Consider the following 22029-nt stretch of genomic DNA (forward strand, 5'->3'; position numbering starts at 1 on the left):
TTTTTCCCATTTCTGTGGCCCCTATCTCTTAGGTTGAAAAACTCTTTAACTTCAAAATAGACTACAAGAGGGAAGGCCCAGAAGCTAGAATGTACAAGGACCCCTAAAGGTCTGGATATTTTTTTTTCCTTAAAAAGAACACAAAATGCTCTAACTCTCATGGACTGAGCTGCTCCTGGTAGCTGGGCACTGAGCTGTGTCATCTCACAGAGCCCTACATCACCCTGCAGCCTGCAAAGCCGGAGTCAGGCCTCAGAGAAGAAGATGGAGACTACAGCATGGAGGGACTCCTTCTCAAGCCTGTGCTTTCCCCAGTATACCTTCTTGAGGACCCAGGGCCCACAGACCTGGTTTCAAAATTAAGAATGAAGAACTAAATACATTTTGTCATTTTATTCCAAATGTCTACTGCTGTGCTGACATCATTTATTTTTAATCAAAAAATTTAAATGATATGTGTATATATGCATATACATGTTTATATGTTCATGTTCATATATGTGCAGGTACATGTGCACATGTGTGTAGAGGCCAGAGGTTGACACTGGATGTTTTCCTAGGTCACTTTCCACCTTATTTTCTGAGATAGGATCTCTCAGGAACCTGGAGCTTGTCAATTTGCTAGACTGGTTGGCCAGCAAAGCCCAGGCATCCTCCTGCCTCCACCTCATCAGCGCTAGGGTTACAGGTATGCTCTGCTATGCCCAGCTTTTTGTGGGGGGGCTGGGATCCAAACTCAGGTCTTCATTCTTGCACAGGAAGCATTTTATTGGCTGGGCCATTTTCCCATCCCATCTTTTTTATTTATTGAACTTGATAAACTGTGACTATTAATGACATTCACTCCGTGAATGATGTTATATACAATGTAGAACAATCAAATGCAAGCCAAGTAACATACCCATCACCTCAGGTACTTATCACTTATTCCTCCAGTTTAACCGACACTGTGCTCTTAAATGAACATGGCTTCTATTCTGATGCTATCTGTGGGCTTCCTGACCCTCCCAGGGCTAGCCATCTCCTAGAGACAGTGAACAGCTTACTTAGTGTGAACTTTTCACATGCAGGCAAGCCATGTGAGAACCACCCACTCAAGACTCTGATCATTTCAGGAATCGGGACAAGCTGGGATAGCTCCCATATCCCAGAAGTCCCCCGGGGTTATCCAAACTAGCCAGTCAAGAACCTCCTCACCCCACCTTATCTTCTTCCCAAGGACACACAATAAAGGTTCTGGCCTGCGTTTTCCTTCCCTTCCTCTGCCTCCTATGGGGCCCAGAGTGGCATGTCCTCCACTAGGGAACTATAACCATTTTTTCAAGGGCAAATGCCTACCACCTTTTGGCCTCACTACACATAACACCACACACAACATAAATAATAATAAACCAATATTCAGCTCAGTGGAAGAGTGCTTTCCTACCATATATGAGGTCCTGAGTTCTATCCCCAATACCACAAACAAAATTAATTAAAATAATAAAAGCAATAAAATATATTCCTTAAACCTCCTTACATATATTTATTCAAGCCTCTCACAACTACCCTATGAAGTTAGTGCCCCACTTTCAAAGATAAGAAAAATTGAAGCAGAGAAATACTGAATCACCACTGATTATAAATAAATACTGAGGGGCACAAGGGCATCCTCACTACCCACTCCAGGAGTACAACCAGTATGTATTATGGGATCACTCAACGCCACAGTCATCTCAAGGAATAAAGCATCCTGTGATGCTCTGGCAGTGCCTACAGGAAGGAGGCACTTTCCATGCGGCTCACCGGATACACAGAGCAAACCACCAGGGCCCATGGAAATAAGCTGGATCATCAAGAAATGCATCCTGCACACGCCTTTAATCCCAGCACTCAGGACACAGAGGCTGATGGATCTCTGTGAGTTGGAGGCCGATCTGGTATACATAAAGCTCCAGGCCAGCCAGGGCTACATAGTGAGACTCTGTCTCCAAAAAACAAAGGAACAAAAAAACACACAAAAAAGAAAGAAATGCATCTTGGGGTTTGGGTCAAGCTATTCCAGGAAAAACACAAGAGCAGTTACTAGGCCCTGGGCAGAGCCAGTTCCATACCTGGGCTCCTCCAACCTCCAATTCCAGTCTAGATCAGCAGTGGGAATGCCAGGAGAAAGGTCAGAAAGAGTGAGAGAAATGGACAAGGATGTGGCAAACAAGAGGACAGGAAGGAAAGGTGAGGAGGACACCTGAGTGTCCCGTCGGATACCGTGGGCTGTGGATTAGGGATGAAATGGAGAGTGGTGTCTTGAGCTGTGACACTGTCTACCTACAGGTTGGTTTGCTGCACGCCCACAGAGAGGCTACATGGGCAACCTGGCATACTGGGGTGACAGTGTGTTGCCCCTAACTTGGTCCATCTTCTCCTCCCTGTCTCTCAAGGGAGAAAGAGGAAGTTCCTTCTAATCTCTATAAAAAGCACCTATTACATTGCTCTGGAAATTCTTTCTTCCACGAAACTAAAACCAAGGAAAACAGTGAAGATCAGCTGCACATGAGCAAAGGAGGCGGCTCAGTGAGCGTCCTCTTAGCCAGCATCAGTGTTTCAACTGTGGGTTCACCATATACCACACTTGCTGGCTGGTTCACCCTGGGACTGAGGCTTTGGGACCCTGAAGTAAGAAAGAAAGTCCCCTAGTTCAGCAGAAGCAGGGCTGTCATAGGGTCAGGTAGCCCCAGCTCCAAGCACGGTAGAAGAGCTGAGGAGGAAGAGGGTGGTCCCAGAAACATGAGGCAGAGGTATGTGGACCTCAAGGCCTCACTGAGCCCTGAGCTCACTGAACCACTCAGAAGAGACAGGCCTCTGTCACCCAGGTGGTGTGAGGCTCAGCCTGTTGATCACTGGCCTCCACAGAAGACTTTGGTCTTTTCTCTACCACCATTCTCACTACCTGAGATTAGCACAGTCCCTGGGCTGGTGTCCCTTAGAAATCCTCAGGGAGCTTTACTGTGGAGAGGCCTCTCAGCCCCAGCTCCAGGGATTCTGACTTAATCCATCTGAGATGGGGCTCTGCTATGACTGGCTTTTTTGTTCCTTTTTGTTTTATTTGAAGTCTCTCTGGGGGTTCTAATATGCAGCTAGGGATGAGAATCACTGTACCAGCTTAAATGGCACCTTCTCCAGAGGTTTCCACTGCCCTGATTTAAACTTAAAACCACTCATTATGTGCATCACCTTCCCTGCTACATTTTTCTCTATTGCATTTTCATTATTTAATGCAGTAGTCCACCTCATCTACCATTTCAGCTACCTGCAGTCAACTGTGGTCCAAAACTATTATGTGCAATATTCTAGAAACAACTCATTTGTAGGCTGTAAATGGCACACTGTTCTGAGTAACCTGAAGACATTTTGTTCTATTCCACTCAGTCTCACCTGGGACATGAGTCATCTCTTTGTCTGGTAGGGTATCCACGCTGTATATGCCACCTGCCTAGTAGTAACCTAGCAGTTATCTAGGTTATAGATCTACTACTGTGATTATCACAGTGCTGTGTTCAGGTAGCTTTATTTTATTTCATAGTGGCTCCAAACCACAAGAATAGGGATGCTGGCAATTTGAATATGCCAAAGAGAAGCTGTAAAGTATTCCAAAGAAAAGCTGTAAAGTGTTCCCTTTACACTGAAAAGGTGAAAGTCCATAATTTAGTACACATAGAGAAAATGCAGCATAGACTGGATTACTGACTATGTGCTGAACAATCTGATCAGGCAGGCCTCCACTGGAGGTCTTGGGAAGCATCCTCCATGGATAAGGGGGTGTGCTGCACTACTTACTACATTGTTATTTATCACTTATGTTCTTGTTTATCTTTCCTCTCTAGAATGTGAACTCTCTGAGGGAAACATTTCCATTTATTAGACTCACTGCTGTATCCTAGTCCTTATAAAATCTGCATTTGAAGGACTGACTGACTGCGGACAGGCCCTGTCTGCTTTACCCTGAGCTCTTCCCTCCACTCCACCAGTGCAATTTCCAATACATAGTAGCTGCCCATATTAGTTTATAGGATTGCCATGACAAAGTAGCTTAAACATCAGAAATGTATGTTCTGTGTCTGGAGGTCTGAAGTGAAGATGCTGGCAAGGCCAGGGCCATGCTCCCCCTGAGACTTGTGCTTCTGGGGGTGGCTGTAATCTCTGCTCTATCCTTGTCCAGCATTCTCCCTGAGTGTCTGTGTTTTTACAGGACATGACACTTCTCTCGTCTCATAAGGACACCAGTTGTCGTTATGGGCATCTTTACCTGCTCTGATCTGTGAAGACCATATAGCAGTCACCTCTTTTCAGTGGGGATCTGTTCTAAGACCCTTAATGGACACCTGAGGTCACAGAACAATACAGAAGCTGCTTTTTCTTATACACACATACTCGTGACAAAGTTTAATTTTTTAAACATTTCATTATTTCTATTTTATGCGTTATGAGTGTATTGCCTACATGTGTGTCGTGCAATGCCTGTGGAGATCAGAAAAAGGTGTTGGATCCCCTGGAACTGGAGTTTCAGATGGTTGTTAGCCACCATGTGAGTGCTGAGAATCAAACCCAGATCCTCTGTAAGAGCAGTCGGTGCTCTTAACTGCTGAGCTATCTCTCTAGCCCAACAAAGTTTAATTTTTGACTTTAATGATAAAAATAAGGCAATTATAACAGTATACTTTAACAAGAGGTACATGAATGTGCTCTCTTGCTCACTCTCTCACTTTATCTTTCTCTCTCAAAATTCCTTATGTGAGGTTAGAGATGGCTCTGCAGTGAAGACCACTGGCTGCTCTTCAAACGGATCCCAGTTTGGTTTTCAGTACCTGTATTGGCAGCTTACAACCATCTGTAACTCCAGTTTCAGGGAATCCAACACCCTCTTCTAACCTCCACAGGTACTGCACACACAAGGTACATATATATACATGTAGGTAAAACATTCATACACATAAAATAATGAATAATTCTTTATTGTGCTCCTCACCGTTCTTTCCGTTTTATCTATGGTTGACCATAGATAACCAAAACTGTGGAGCACAAACTCTTAGATAAGGACCACATTCCCAGGTAGTAGGATTAACAGTTCAGCTTATTTTATGGGCTGACACAGTTTAGCCCATAGCAGTACCTGATACTATTTGCTGAGAGAAGAGAATATTCATGGCTTCGAGGCAAGTAAGAGACAGAACTGGCAGTTCCACACTGTGAGCTCTCCCATGTAACCTCAGACAGGAGCCTGTGAAGCTCAGAGGCTGGTCCTAGGAGCCACTCCATCAAAACTCACAGAACCAGTGGTGTGTGGTTACTAAGGCCGAGAGACACAGGAAACAATGTGGGCACCTGGGTACCAACCACAGAGGTGCCTCACCTTCTCTGCTCTGCTTAGAGCTGGGTTACCTGGCCTGTGGCTGTCCCTCCAGGATCCACCCACTACTACCACTCAAGAAGGCTTAAAAACTTGAGCTCCCTCCAGCTCCTGGGCTGCTTTTCCTTCGGCTTCTCTGAGGTTCTCTCATCAACAGCTGGGGAGCTAGGGAGGGAAGGTCACCAACAGTCACCCAGGAAGGTCAGGCCAAGCAGATCTATCCTGAGTGGGAAGATCCTACAGGTCTCCGGGGCCCCGATTCTGACCCCAGCAGACTCACACATTTATAGAGTTTTCCACCTGCACATCCTGCCACAGGCAAAGACTCGCTTTCCATGCTTTTGGGGGATGATTCTGTTTGGTTAGACTATCCCCTCTGGAGACCACCTATTTTGCTGGCCTGGGTTTCCTAACCTTGTCCCTGATGATTCTAAAGCCACTTCACAGCCCAGCACCAGGCCTAAGCAAGCAGGAAAACACTAGCTTGTAGACTAGCTCACCTGAAAACTCCTCTTGGCACAGGTTTAGGTTCTTATAGTAGCTAGATGCTGGAGTAAGGCCCACATATCTGGGGAATGACCTGCCCTCCATCATTTCCTCACTAGTCTGCCTTCTACTCCAGAGGCACAAGTGTAAGACACATCATCAATCACCACCACAGGTTTTCTGCCTCCTGGAACAACTTCAGCCCCTCTCTGTCCACAGGCATTTTCTCACACTTATTCCCTCTGACTGCTAACAGCCCTTGTGACTTACGGAGTGGTCAGCATCTGGCCCTACTCACAGAGCCACAGCCTGCAGCATTGCTGGACACCTAGAACTGGGCAGGCTGGCATTGCTAACAACTGGGTCCTAAGAGTCCCTCACCTTATATCCTCAGCTAGGCCAGGATGGAGTGGGAGGCAGGAAAGTAGTGACACAAGGTCTCAGCCCACCCCTTAGGATGCTGGGCCTTACAAGAGCTGGCTGTGCTAGGGGGAAGAAGCACCCTAGGGCGATCCCCCACTCCTGTGGACTGGAGGCCTTAGTGGCTGGGCCTGTGCAGTCAGCCATTTCTTTGTAGTCAACAGAGCTGTCTCCTGTAGCATGCTAACTCAATTTTCTTCAAATTAACCAGCCTGGACAGTCACTTGGGGTCATGGCCCTGTCAGGTAAAGGGGGAGCAATGAGTCATTCACAGCCACTAGGTGAGTCGGCACCACCAGGTGTGAACAAACACCAGAGTCTGTTTTCCAACAGATGGTTGCAAAAAAGTAGGGGGCAGATGAGTTGGCAGCAATAACCATTTGAGACACAAGTTAGAAAGGAAGGTTGGGATGGCCAAGGACAGGGCACCAAACACACTGATGTGTGTGCAATGCCACAAAGGGAAGGATCTGCCCCAGATGGCTGGCCACATACTCTCCACTCTGGCAGGGACAGCACAGGTGTTCCTTCAGCAGGAAGTCTAAGAGAAGGAGCCCAGAAGACCTTCAGTCAAAGCACATCCTGCAAACCACTTCGCTAGCTAGTCCCAGGCCTCCTGTAGACTCCAAGCCACCTGTACCTACATCCCACCCTTACCATGCAAGCAATGGAACCCCATAGTGCTTGCAGATACTCTTTCCAGGGTCATGAGAGGCTCAGGGAAAGGCCTCCTGAAGGGGAAGCCCCCAGGAGGAGAGATTGCTGCACCAAGACCCAGAACAGTCAGCCAGATCCACACATACTGCTCTTCTCTACAAACATACATCCTTTGTATAATAAAAATATGTTTGAAAGGTTGAAAGCACATAATTCTTTTCTTTTAGGACCTCATTGTGACCCGTTTATCTTCACGATGCCTTCCTTGACTTAGCCCAGTGCAGAGCAATCCTTCTTATGTTTGAATTCATAGTAGGACCCAACCCTCAGGTCACAATAGAGTGCAGTTGTTCCAGAGACACAGTCCAACATGCTCAGCTGATCAGAACCTCTCTGCTCTGCCTTCTTCCCTTCCCTGGCTCTCCAGGACCCCAAATTTCCATGCAAACAGCTAAGTCCTTGATGAATGCTGTCTGCATCCCCCACTGGTCCTCATTTTGTGTCCTTTTGTCAACCCCAGGCAAGGATGGGGAAAAACTGAAGCCCTTGTGCACTTTTGCACTTCCATACTAGTGGAGTATGGAGACTTGTGTGAGAGTTCTCAAAAAAAGTCACACAGAATTACCATATGAGCCAGCAACCCAACTTCTGGGCATACACCCAGACACACCAAAGGCATGAACAAGTACTTGTGTACCCCCCCCCATACATACATATGGCAGCATCACTTAAAACTCTCCCCAAAGGTAGAAAAAGCCCAAGGGGGCATCCATTGATGAAAAGATAACCAGAATGTGGCAGGTACACACTATGGACTATTATTCAGCCTTGACAAGAGGGGAGGGATCCTGATACATGCCACACCCTGAATGAACTTGGAGAACAGTGTGCCAGGAGAAACAAGTCAGTCACAAAAAGCACAACTGTATGATTCTATTTATATGATGTATCTAGATAGTCAAACCAATAGGAACAGAAAGTAGAGTAGTGGTTTCTAGGAGCAGAGGTGGGCCACGGGGACTTTTTTAATGAGTATACATTTTCTGCTTGGGAGAACAAAGTTCTGGAGATGGTGATGGTGACTCTGCACAACACTGTGAATGTACTTAATGTCACTGTACCATATCAAATAACAAATTTTAAAGATGATGGCTCTTGTGATATTATGTTAAAGATTTGTTTTATTATTTATTTATGTGTATGTTTGTATGTGTGTGTATATGCATCTGGGTGCCCACAAAGGTCGGAAGAGAGTGTGAGATCTCCTGGAGCAATTGTGAGCTATTAGATCTGGGTGCTGGGCACCAAACTCCAGGCCTCTGCAAGTGCTCTCAACTGCAGAGCCATCTCTCTAGCTCCTTATGCGATATATATTTTAATACACACACACACACACACACACACACACACACACACACACGTCAAGTATAAATAAGAGATCCAACCATAGTGACCCACAACAGAACTGGCTGGATTGTCAAGTTGCTTTTGCCACAGTCCTCTGCCCAGTCCTGTGGGTGTTGAATATTCCCCAAAGGTGCCTTTTTTCATAGCAGCACCTAACAAATAGAAACACCTCAGTAAGTGTTTATAAGCCAATGACAATTTACGTCCATAATTGGTAGGGAGTGGAGTTGGGTACACTTCTAACATCAGGTTTGAGGTGTCCATTCCTCACAAGACTGAGGACAGACTGGAGGTCAGCACTTTCCACCCTCTGCCCACAGGAGGCACACTCCACCCATGGGTATCTGAGCATTTCAGACATGGTCCATGGTCATTACAATTCAGAACCACACCACACAGTGGCTGATCCAGACGCCAGAGCAACCTGGGGAATGCAGTCACGTCCTTGAAGGAGACAGAGAGGAGATAACAACCTTCAAAGGGGGAGGAGTTGGAGAGAGAGAGGAGGAAGGAGGCATGAAGGTCATTCCCTCATCCCTTAAGTGGGGAGGGGGCTTTCTACCCTATTCCTAGGCTAGGCTAGGCAATCCCTCTGCTGGTCTCCTGCAGAACCCTCTAGGGCTCCTGGGTGCCAGAGGATGAGGCAATGAGTCTCAGATTCGAGACCCCACCTGAAACTCCATTCTAAGTGGGAGGACAAGGAGGGGGACTAGAGCAGGGATGAGTTACCTTGGAAAGAATATTCTTCCTAGGCAGGGGTCCTACATGCCCTAGATGTGGCAACCTTCTTTCTCTTTCCAAAAGGAAGCGTCTGGAATGGTCCCTGGTTTCTCCACCACTACAATCTTCAAAATCTAAGAAACTCCAGTGTTGAGTGAGGAATTATCCTCATTCAGAAGGGCCCTCAGGAAAGCAGGGAGTCCCTGGCATTCTCTGCCCCCTGATCTTTGCCTCCACAGCCATCAGCCTGCAGCCTACTGGGCAGGCCCAGGGTTGGAGGCTTTCCAAGCAGGTACCTTAACTCCAAGTCACCTTCAGAGATGGTGTGTACCTTAACTTTAAATGTCTCCAAGATACTGTGTACCTTTAACTTCAGGCCACCTTGAGAAATAGCCTGTACCTTAACTTCAAGTGTCTCCAGAGACAGCATGTACCTTAACTTTACATGTCTCCAAGTCATTGTGTGCCTTAATTTTAAATGTCTTCAGAGATGGCATATACCTTAATTTCAAGTCATCTCAAGAGATGGTGCGTACCTTAACGTCAAGTCACACTTCCTGTCCCTAGGACACCCCCAGAGTACAGCTGGTGTTTCCACAGATTAGGGCAGAGGTAAAGCATGCGTTGAACGGATGAATGAAAGTGCATGCCCATTTCCAGGCTACAGCAGAGAAAACAAGACCCGGATTGGGTGACGTCGACAATCCCAGTTCCAGGCATCAGGGCTGGGGTGTGTTCGATCTGCTCCATGCAGACACTCATCTCACTCTACTCCACAATGTGACCACCTGGTACGAGTGACCTGTTTGCATCTACCTTAACACACCTGGAGGTTGTGGTGCTGCTTCCTCTAGCTCCTCTGGGGCCTGATGTCCTGGCAGCTGAGCTGTGCAGTCACAGAAGCTGACACAGCCCATCTGTCACCACACATCAGACAGAAGAGACATCTGGGGACCTCATGCCGTAGCCAGTGGTGGCACAGGACCAAAGCATTCTACAGGCTCCTTGGTCAGTCCCCCCTGGCACCCCAGAAGCCATATGTTGAGTTGATTTACTTTCATTGTGGCCTTGTTCTTCACGGGGCAAAGAACAGCATGTCATCACCCTCTCTAAATATTATAACTCCTTGGAGAATTGATGAACATGACTCATCACCCTTTTCCTTCCCCTGCTAAGAACCCCAGGCCTTTCTCTGTTGATTATGGGTAGAATAACAATCCAGAAAACAACAGCAACAATCATCACAGCTCCCAACTGCCAACATGTCAGAACTGCTAAGCACTGTCCTCACAGCATTCCTCCTACTCTCTACCCTACAGTAAGTAAATATACTTGCTATCCTATGTGCAGATGAGTGGGTCTGTGCCTGTAACTTGCCCTGGTCACACAGATAGCCCACAGCAGAGATATTTAACTCCAGGACCCAGGCCTAACCTCTGTACCCAGCAGGTTTTCCATGAACCTGGGCCCCAGTCCATAAACTATGATGGACACTATTGCTACCCAACCTAAGCCAAAATCCAACTCCAAAACTGAGACCAGAGTGAGCACACACCTCTCTTCAGGGCTACATCAAGACTAGGGCCATGGAGGGCCTCAGCAGGACGTTTGCATGCCTTTATACCCCAATATCTGATGGGCACTGCAGATTCTATCCCTCCATGGTGACTGTGAATTCTTTTCCCCTGACCACTATGGCATCTTGTTTTTTTCTCTCTTTTCATCTATTTCCTGATTGCTGCCATTGATCATGGTTCATCCTAAAGAGAAACACCCTCACTGTGACAGGGGCCTGACTTGTGCCTTGTGGATACTGGGCTGGCTCTGTGGTTAAGGCAATGTCCTCTTAACGACCCAAAGGCACTCCAGGGTCTCTACAGGGAGCAGAAGTAGTGGTACCTGGAGGGTGGGTCAGTCCTTGAAATGGCCACTATGAACTAAACGGGCCTCCTCTAACCAAACTCCTTCGCTGGAGGGTTGGGGCTGAGAAACTGTGCCAGGCTGTTTCTGAGTGGAGGATTTATCTGTGTAGACATCAGTAGAAGCTATAGAAGCTAAGCTCAATTTAAGAGAGCACCTTTGTTCTTTGCCAGGGACAACACAGGGTTGGAATGGTTGTAAAGACAGGACAGAGAGGGGAGTTCAGGGCCAAGCTCTAATGTGTTGGGGCCACTCGAGGAGTACTCCTTTCCATGTGAAACTTCCGTCTCTCACATCTCTTCTAATAAAGTCATTTCTTCCTGTATCCCTGGGTAGAGACTTTAGATTATAGGAGAGCCCTGGGGCAGGGGAGGGGCTCTCCCACATAGCTAGACACACACAGGATACATACCACACACACACACACACACACACACACACACACACACACACACATACACACACACATACACAGAGCCAACCCTGCCCCCTCTTCCTTTTCCTCTGAGTCTCCTTTGCTCCCAAGGGTTTCCCAAGCTGCCTCTCAGAGTCCTTGTCCAAACCACTCTCTTGGGTATAGAAACATACATATCCAAGGTCAGGCTAGGTTAAAAACTGAAGTCAGAAAGCTGGGGACAAGTCTCCCTCTTAACCAGCTACGGGACCCTGAAGAAGGGGATAAATCTCTGTGCCTTAGTTTCTTGCTCCCCTGTACAATGGGGATGATAACTGTATCAACCTCTTACACTGAATGGTGCAGACTGGGGAAACATATGAAAGCAACTAGAGAGTGACCACTGCACACACAAGGACAGGCAGAGGAGCCAGCACACCATGCTGCTCGTGCCCAGTAGTCACACCATAGTATCCATCACCCTCTCCAGGCTCAGGTCACTCAGGACACCTCTGCCAGGTGGTCTTCTGCCTGGAAGACCACGATGGCTAACTGCCTACATTAGCTCTGCCTGATATGGAGCAAGGATAGGTTACAGGGGAGCTAGGAGACCCCCCCCAAACAGCACAAATGTGTGGTGCAGCTATGCTTCCCTCTCCAGGGCTTGGCCTTTGGGTTTTGACAGACAGATGGGATGGGAAGTCATAAATGCAGAATGGTAGTCTCAGACTCCAGAGGACATCTGGAGGCTGCGTAGCTCTGCTGATTCTGCATGCAGAACACAGTACTCCCCCATCTCTGCTGTCAGTCTCTCTCTCTTTCTCTCTGTGTGTGTGTGTGTGTGTGTGTGTGTGTGTGTCTGTGTGTGTGTTGTGAGATGGTTCACATGATCCACTGACTCCTTTGATTGAAAACAGAGCCCAAGTCTCCTGAGATTCTATTTACTCAACCTTAGAGGACTCAAGTCTTAGGAAATTTTGTCCAGGTAGAAAGTAACTCTCTTGAAATTCTGGGACTATGTGAGGATTACCAGGCTCTTTGGGAGCCTCACTGGATGAAAGCCACCTGTATTGCTTATGTCCCTGTGGAACTCATAAGCAGATTTTGCACTCTATTAACCTACATCTGTTTGCACATCCCTGCTGTCAGTGGCTTCTGTCTAGGGAGGCAGCCAACATGCAGCAAAGGGAAAGTGAGTTTTGGAGCAGGTTTACTTGGGTATAACACTGGCTTTACCATGCTGACTGGGGGGCCTTCAGCATGGGTTTTGGACAGTTGAGCTGGAGTGTTGTTTATGTCCCTTGTAAGGATGTTGAAAGGATAGGTGACATGGTAAGCAATGCCTGGAACAGTGGCTGGCACATACAGGCTCAGAGGGCAGGCAAGGGGCTAGGTAGTGAAGAAGATTGTGACGAGGGACAACATTGGGATCCCAAGTCTTTCTGTTTTCCTTGTCAGGCTAGGGGCCCCCGCCCCTGCTGGTAGCTGGTATTACTTTCTATCTTCTTCCTCTATCCCCTCGTATCCACCCACTTCAGATCCCAACAGAAAGTTAAACGGGGCAAAGTGCTAATTCATCAAGCAGACAAAGGGCAAGGCTGGCCTGCTCCTTAGCATCAAGCCAGTCTGTTAGGTTGTGCCCCCTTAAGGGGAAGACATGGGGCTGTCTCCGTAAGAGTCCAGTTCTCCCACCCTGCCCTCACCCCTACCTCACATTGTCATGTTTCTGGATGTAAATCTTGTGGAACATCATATCCTCCTGCTTGGCATTGATGTCTGCTTTCATCTCCATGGCAACATGACGGGGAAGGACAGACAGCAGGAGACGCTCCTGCAGAAGGAAGCAGATAGGTTTGTCACCATTCCTTCCACCTGCCCAGTGAGGCTCCTCTCATCCACACCTGTGCCCCTGCCTACAGGACCCAGGAAGACCTCTCCTGAGATTCATAAGGATAGCACCTGTGTAAGGGGTGGGGGTGCCTGGTGGAACCTGTGAGTACCAAAAAGCTTAGCTTAAAACCTGGATGTAGTTTGAGACTCCATGACCTTGGTTAAACTACTATTGACAATATCAGCTAGACTCATTCAATCAGTCATCAAATATTTATAGATGTGCCAGGCATCTTTCTGGGTGCAGGAGTCAGCCATGCTCCTACAGACAGGTAATGCTCCTGTGGGGGACTGACCTAGGCTGGGAGAAGTGCTGTGATCAGAGAAGACTTTGTGGAGACCGAAGGACCAGGGTCCTTCAGGGTCCTCCAACTCCAGATGTGGGGTGGTGGCCCAAGAGCGAGAAAAAGCATGTTGACTCTGAGGAACCAAGAGAAGCTAAAGTCAACCAAGGGAGGTGGGAGAGAAGCAGGGAGGGGGCCAGGCCACACTGTGGCAGCTCAAGCCAGCTAGTTGTGGGGTCTAGATGTCTTCCTCTTCCCAACTTCTCCTCCTGGGTCTGTTCTGCTCAAAGTGTCCACCTGCCTCCTGTGCAAGGCAGCTCCATATGACTGCTATAGCCCTTCTCAGGGTCAGGCCTCCTGCAAGGCTCGCACACCTAGTTCTCTCTTCTCCAGCCCTTCGTGCCAGCTGCCTTCAGGCCCCTGCTTCTCCTGCCCATCACTCTGCATCCAATTCTGGGTCCCCTCCCCTCCCAGGTGACCCTGAGACTGCCCTGCTTCCATGTCCTTTCTGGTTCCTCTTTCTCTGGGTGCCTAATGAAGCATGCCCTGCTTCTGTCCTCGGGATCCTCTTGCCTCGGGGAGCAGCTCCACTGTCAAGCCACCACCATCCATCAGCTCTAATGTCACCTCCACCCCAGCTCCAGTCCAGGGCACACTGGCCTCCAGCTGTCCTGCCCTGTGACATCACATCCCCAACCAGATTCACCTTCCCACCTCTTCCTTCCCCTGCCTTTGCAGAAGACACCTCCAGCCTCCTGCACCCAAGTCAAGACCCTGCCCATATAAACTGCTTACATTTCCACAGCTTTGCTTCAGTGCTCATTCCTCTCCCTTCTTAGCCAAGCCAAGCCCCGGCATTCAGCATTGACCTGGAAACATCTTTGTAATTTGTCCTTTCCCCTCTGTCCCCTTTTCCATGCTCCTGTGTGAGCTCGCCTGTCTCTGGGACTCATGTGGTACATTCTGGCCCCATGCTTTCCCTTCAGCCCTTCCTGCTGCCTGCACAGCCCCAATCTCTCCAATACACTTTGCCACATCACTCCCCTGCTCCCACATCAAACATGATTCTAGACTCATTAAACTCACCCTTCCTTATTGTCCACTGCAAACCAGCCACTTCATCTGCTGTCCTTTCTCCTGGGCCTCATCCTCTCCTTGAGCTGGCTCCTCCCTATCTTCCACCCTTTCCTGGCACCCCTAAATGAAAGCTATATTCTACCTCAGATACACTGAATCATGGGGGAAGAGATCCCCCAGCTTCTGGGAGCTTTTCTTGCCTTTTATACAGAAGTCACACTGCTCCTGACCCTCCTGAAGGCCTTCTCCCTTCTCTTCCTCAGGAGACCCATCTCCAGTCACCAGAATCTCTACCCCACTCTGGTCTTCTTTAATAGATTCCCTGATTCTTCAGTCTCGATGGTCTTTTAGCTGTTTCTCCCTTAAGTGGGTGAAGAAGCCTCCTTGGGGGACAGGACCTATGTCTTATCTAGTGCCACACCCTTGTGCTTTCTTGTGAAAATGCAGCGCTTGTAGGTGCACCTGGTCTCCCAGGCATCAGATAGCACACCACTGATGGCCATCTCACATGTACTGAACTCTCAGTAAATAGTTGCTGGTGGGAGAAGCATGCTCTACTGGGCAGTTCCTGTGGTATAGGATGACTGAGAGGAAGGATGTTATAAACTTTAAGTTCAGGAAACTGAAGGACCTCTATAACTACTTCTGGGGTTACTGGCTTGGGCAGGGGTCCCAGTGGAGAAACAGTTCTGAGTCCCCTTATCATGTGGTACTTAGGAGCTGAGCTGAGACCCCCCAAGGAGCTCCTTCTGCACAGCTAGCTGATTCTAGCTAGATGAGAAGAAAGGCCTGGTCTGGAAGCAAGCTGCCCCTTCCCATGCTTGGATGTGAAGTTAGTATGGCGAAAAGAGTTTCTTCCCCAAATCCTTATGGGTTTGGTGGCAGATACAGCTTGGCCAGAGTCAGAGTGAGTAAAGTGATGAGCTGTGAAACAGGAATTGTCTGAGCTGGCTATGGTGGTTCATGCCTGTAATAGCAGCACTTGGAGGTCAAGGAAAGAAGAGTTCAAGACCAGCTTGGACCACAGAGACCCTGTCTCAAAACACAGATAGCAATTATTCTGGGGAAAAGATGAGGTCCAGAGTTAGAGGACACCCTATAAAACAGAAGGGAAGGAAGATGTTCCATTCCCACGGAAGGGGCACTGGACCCAAGAAGGGCGATAAAATGAGGCCCTTGAGGAAGGCAGAGACTTAGGCGGTGAACAGAGTGCATTGTCAAAGGTGAGTGAGGTAAGTCTGTCAACAAAGGACACTGTTGAGCATGGATTCCTTTAAGAGACTGGACCAGGGGCCCAGTCATGGTCTAGTGAAGTGGGTGGGAGGCTGGATATGAAACTCAGTTGGTAGAGTACTTGTCTAGCATGCACGAGGCCCTAGGTTTGATCCCCAGCACTTTATAAGCCAGGAATGGTGGGTCACACCTGCGATTTCAGGACTTGGAAGATAGAGACAGGAGGATCAGACATTCAAGGTTATCCTCACCTACATAGCAGGTTCAAAGCCAGCTTGGGATACATGGGACTGTGTCTCAAAAAAACAAGAGTGAATAAAGACAGTCAGACCTCAGATTGATCAGTGTTCTCAGGACATCTGGCAAAACACAACAGCCAGAGATGGTGCTAGAGGGGAAGTAGGGATAGAAGGATCTAGAAAGTTGTGAGGGAGCTTCATTCCCCACCTGGCTGTCTGGATATTAGCAGCTATGTCACTGTAACCATCTAGCATGTACCCAGATAAATCAGAGATGCCCACACTTCAGTGAGGCAGCTCTGCATATAGAGTGGCCATAGCACATGCTTTGCTGCTGGCCCTACCACTTTCTCCCTGTGCCTAGCTCAAAGACAGACCTTCTGTGCCCACATCTGCGATGGGGCCTGACAGTACATGGAACATAGGCATCTACCAATGTTTGCTGACAGTTGGGGAGAGAGGACCTATTGGTCTGCAGGAACTTCATTTCATTAGAGTCATACCTGGTCCAAGGGTATGGGAGAACCATCACCTTGCTGACTGCTCTCTAGGGATACCATTCCCTGGCCCCAGCCTCCTCTCCGGGAGCTACCATAGTTCTACATGGTAAAGGAACCTGCCCTCTGTCTGGGTCACACACAGGACAGGTGCAGTGGTGACCCAGACCTGAACCCCAAATAAGACCCCATCCTGAGGGAAGGGAATAGCTGGAATGCCTACCTCAGCCTCCACCATAACGTACCTATGAAAAGCACCCAAGGGTATTCCCTTGGCCCAAGGCTGTGGCCCTGTGAATGGTCAGCCTCTCTGGCCCAGCACAGTCTGGGGAAAGACAGGATGATCTTCTTTCTCAGAAGCACCATACCCAGAATTGGGAAATGAAGAGCTGGGTACCCCAAGGGTTGATAATGCCTGCCCCTCCCTGTGTCCTTCCTCCCCTAGGTGAGCACCTCAATCCATGCTGGAAATACTGGTTGCTCTCACTTCTCCAACTCATGGGACCCCAGGATGGAGGGATGGAGGAGGCCTCTTGCTGCTTGACTTATATGCAAATCACAAGAACACATGAAGGGACCACAGGCAAGAGAAGGGAAGACCAAGAGGGTCCCACAGAGCCAGGGGCATTGGGCTTCCTGGGGAAAATATTCCTTGCAGGTGGGGCTGGCAGAGTGATGGCAGAGTGCTAACCACAACTCCTCTACAGTGGGCCTTGGCTGTCTTCCAGGCCTCCTGGCTGTGCCTCACTCACCTGTTGCTGGTTCTCCCGCTGTGAGTGGAGCCGAGCCTGGATGCACTCCCGGGTCTCCTGGAAGGCCTGTCTCTGGGAGACTTCAGCTGGGTAGTGGGTGCAGACACCTACGATGTTGGTACAGGAGAAGATGAGGACATTGGAGACAAGCTGCAGAGGAGGAGAAAAACACATCATGCTCAGGACTGCAGCAGGCACAGGTCACAGGAGCCCTGACCCTGGCCCACATCTTACCAAGTACGCACCTAGCCCAATATGGCTAACACTGGACTAAGGAAGTCAATCTTAAATCATTTAGGTTTTATAATGTCCTCAGAGACCCAAGCTTGGCTGGCCTGTGATGGGGCATGGCTAATTAAGGACAGAATCCCTAAATCATACTAAAAGTGCCCAAGGTACTCCAAATCAGATCTGTCTGATATATCAGGGGTACCAAGAGGGAAGTTCTATGAGGGTGGTGAGACTTCACCTTAGAAAGCATGAGTCGAGCTGCCTTTCCAGAAATGGCCTGGTTTATATTACCCTAAAAATTGGCTCCCATGAGTCCGGGCCTCATTGGCCACACAGGCCCCAGGACCATGCCAACCACTTGAGAATGAAGGAACAATGTGGGGCCTCATCAAGGATGAGGGGAGTTCCTTCTCTTCCCCAGGTTTCCACTCTCGCTTTGCAACAGCACAAGGTTTCTGACAGTCCTGCACACCAGCAGGTGGGCATGTGCCCTCTCCCTACTTTTCACAGATCCCCTGTTCCACACTGACTGAGGTGTGTATAAAAATATTACTGCCCCTGCTGCTCAGGAGACCCAAAGCTAAGCTTCTTTTTCTTTAAATATTTTATTATTTTTATTTTATGTATATGCATGTATTGCCTGCATGTAGGTAAGTGCACCCATGTCATGCAATGATCATAGAGGACAGAAGAGACTGTCGGATCCCCTGGAACTGGAGTTATGGACAGTTATTAGCTGCCACGTGGGTGCTGGGATTCGAACCCAGGTCTTCTGCAAAAACAGTCAGTATTCTTAACCGCTGAACCATCTCTCCAGCCCTGCTAAGCTTCTTTTGAAAGGAGTATTTACTGAAATACTAAGGTAAAACAAAACAATACAATAGAAGCCACAAAGGCAAGTAAATACTGCCCAAATCAAAGCCCAGTGAGCTGAGGTTCCTGTCAGATGGACCTTGGCAAGTAAAGCTTTGGGGATGTGAACATTTGATCCTGGTCTTGCCCTTGCCCCCAGCCACATGAGACAGAAGCCGGTAAAGACGCTCAGGTCTGAAGTTTATGGAGTCTTTGAGCCCCACCACAGTCCACTCCATAGCCTGTTAGTCTCAACCCCAGATCAGACCTACATCTTCCACTGTGTTCACTTCCACTGTCCACTGTCTACTGTAGTTCTGGGTAAGAAAGGCACTTGTCCATTTGAATCCCAAAGAGCCTCCCTCAGGGATTCCCAATGCTCAGCAATGGGTTTAACAGATGATTCCCACACTCCTCTCTGGCCTCCGATATCTCTGCCCTTGACTCAGATCTGTGCCCCACCTGAAGGCTTCCCTTGCAATACTCTGAGGAGGTAGTGAGCTTCACCCACATCCTCCCCAGCCCTGCCTAGCTCCAGAGCTTCGATAGGCATATACTGGCTACAGTTTAATCTTTCTCTAGAGATGTTCTGGAGAGTGTCTGCCCTGTTCTAGGGAGAGAATTTCTCTCTCTTGTTCTGGCTCTCTCCCAACAGAAGACTCTCCACAGCAGGAGCAGGCTCAGGTGAACAGTACCCCCAACTTTGCCAGATACTGTTGCTGACCAATTTTTACCCCAATCCTATCCACCCATGAATCCCATCCTGCCATTTCCATAAAATAGGAAAACTACGTATAACAAGGGAAGAAGACCCTGTTCTATAGGAATTTGCAATCCACCTAAAAATGCTAGACATGGATGTTCATGTCCATGTTAAATTCCTAATGCCTATTGTGAGGGTGTTAGGAGGTAGGAGGTGACTGGATCATCAGGATGGAGCCCTCATGAATGGGCTTCATGCCTTTATAGGAAGGGGTTTGTGCTTCTCCCTGTTCTTTGCTCTCCACCATGTGAGGATACAAGAAGATGGTCATCTGCAACCTGAGAGGGTGCTTACCAGAACCCAGCCATACCAGCGCCCTAATCACAGGCTTCTGATCTCCCAAACTGTGAGAAACAAATCTCTTTTGTTTACAAGGGTATTCTGTTGTACCTACCTACAGCAAGGAGATAATGTGACAAAAGCTGACAGAGAACCAGCAATAGGAAGCAGAAATCACTCTATATTATACAAAAAAGTAGCGGGGAGTGCTTAAGTGGAGGAACGATGCACAGACCTCTGGGCAGGCTAAGAGGTGCTGGATGTCAGGGGAATGTATTTAGTAAGGTCCTCAGGCATGGAGAAGCACATGGCCCCAGGGTACTCTAGGCCCTTGAACAAATAGCCCAGGTTCACTAATTCTCCAAACATCCACAGAAGGAAAAGACGTAGTAGCTCAGGCTGAGCAAACCCGGCATCATTCTCATATGGGAGCCATAAAGGGTGTTGAGCCACAAGGGAGCAGAATAAGCACATGGCTCCCATAAGGCTCATTAGAGTAAATATGCTGGGAATGGGAAGTGGGTCAGGACACTGTCACAGGAGCCCAAAGTATTAAGGAATAAAGATTTACACAAGGCTGGGGCCAGGCAAGGCAGAGCAACTCAGAAAAAAGAACCCTGGGGCCCAGGAGAAGAAAGGCCAGGAAGAAAGGTCATAGTCTTCAGTATAATCAGTACAGTGACCATGAAATGAGACCCCAAGAACAGGACTCTGGGAAGTCACTGGGGCCTCTAGGTAATAGGTAAGGAGAAAGAAAAAGTGAGGAGGTGAAGGCTGAAGGATAGTCTAGCTAGGGAAAGTCTGTGTGAGAAGAAAGAGAGAGATGAAGGATGAGGAAAAGCAGGAATAAGACAGGGGAACCAAAAAAGACAAGAAGCTAGCTGCAGATAAGACACTGTATCACGATAACTCAACATGCTAAGTGGGGTTACCCCAGGAATGAAGGCTAGTTCAACTTCAAAAACCAAACAAGCATTTCTCTATATTAACAGAATAAAATAGAAACACTATTTGATAAACTACAACATATGTTCATGATTTAAAGAAAAAAAATACTTCATCAAATTCGGAATGAAAATAAAGCCCCTTAACCTGATCAACAGTATATACCAAAACTTATAGCTAACAACCTACTAATAAGGAAAGATAGAATGTTCTCCTCTATGACTGAGAAAAAAGTAAGGATGCCCTTACACTTCTATTCAGTGTAATAGTGCAGGTCCCAGACTGTGCAATAAGACAAGAAACAAAATACAAACCACAGGTGCAGTGGCCAATGTGCACCTGAAGTCTTATGTATTCAAGAGACTGAAGTAGGAGATCACCTGATCCTATGAGTTCAAGACCAGCCATGGCAACCTAATGAAACTCTGTTGAAATAAAGAAAAGTCTCTTTTTGAAGATGGCACATTTGTTTATGTAGGGAAAAAAAAAAAAACAAAAACCTAAAGAATCTAGAAAACAACTCCCAGGATCAATATGTAAGTTCTAAGTCATAGGTTGTAAGATAAATGAATAACTGTGTTTTTCTATATATAAACAAAGAAACATTGGAAGTAAAACTTTGTAAAGCATCATTTAAATATTTTTAAAACAATATAGTATAGGGGCTGGAGAGATGGCTCAGTGGTTAAGAGTATTGACTGCTCTTGCAGAGGACCCAGGTTCGATTCCCAGCACCCACATGGTGGCTTTGAACCATCCTTAACTCCAGTTCCAGGAGAATCTGAAGCCCTCTTCTGACCTCCATGGCATTGCATGGCACGGGTGCACTCACACACGTGCAGGCAGTACACTCATACACATAAAAAAAAAAACAAAAAAACTAGTAAGTAAAAAAAAATTTTAAAAACCCATATAGTATATAACTAATATGTGCTGTAGAACACTGATGAAAACATTAAGACTTCAGGTTTTTTTATTCTTTGATTTATTTATTTATTTTTATGGAGATTTTGGCTACTCTAACATCCCCCTCCCCCAAAGAGGTGACCCTAAAATCTTTTAAGGTTTAGATACAAGCTCCCAAATACTTTCAACATTTTTGGCCTTTGGAACAGGGTATGTTGCTAAGAGGCCCAAGGACATTTTGACTTTTAGCCAAGAAACTGGCTACTTTTCTTTGGGGTCTTTTTACCCTAACTACCTAGCCAATTCCTACCTCCTATTCTTATCACACCATCCTCTGAAGACGTTACCCAAATTGCCAATAGGGAATCGGGTCACAGACCCCTCTGGCTTCTTCCATGGTGAACAGGGATGCAGGGTGAGGCAAGTGGAGTACCCCTTCAGTGAGTCTATCTAAAAGACTCCCAAATTGCATAACTCTTACCTCTAAGGGAAAAGAAAGTCCTTGAATCATGAATAGGAGATGTGAAGGAGAAGTAAAGGCAAGAGTAATTAGCATTATAAGTTTTAGATAGGAAACTTAGAAAAAAGTCAGAACAGGGCAATTTTCAAATGTGCATATGAGAGTCCATTGAAATTTCTTGACAAGGGCTTCCAAAAGCATCCCTCTATTGGGTTCCTCCTCATTTTTCTTTTG

At 47.5% G+C, this 22029-nt stretch overlaps 1 protein-coding gene across 2 annotated transcripts in view; it reads right to left on the bottom strand.

Annotated features, from left to right (window-relative positions):
- Nucleotides 1-22029, bottom strand: part of Adcy5 (adenylate cyclase 5) — a 158593-nt gene that overhangs the window by 42048 nt on the left and 94516 nt on the right. For both annotated transcript variants that reach the window (XM_008842955.3, XM_029568213.1), the window contains exons 2-3: nucleotides 17360-17509; nucleotides 13097-13218 (exon numbers count right to left, since the gene is read on the bottom strand). In XM_008842955.3, the coding sequence (XP_008841177.1) occupies nucleotides 13097-13218; nucleotides 17360-17509 (272 nt within the window). The remainder of the gene's footprint in view (nucleotides 1-13096; nucleotides 13219-17359; nucleotides 17510-22029) is intronic.

Source organism: Nannospalax galili, unplaced genomic scaffold, assembly GCF_000622305.1.
Source record: "Nannospalax galili isolate Female #2095 unplaced genomic scaffold, S.galili_v1.0 scaffold18, whole genome shotgun sequence".
Lineage (NCBI taxonomy): Eukaryota > Metazoa > Chordata > Mammalia > Rodentia > Spalacidae > Nannospalax > Nannospalax galili.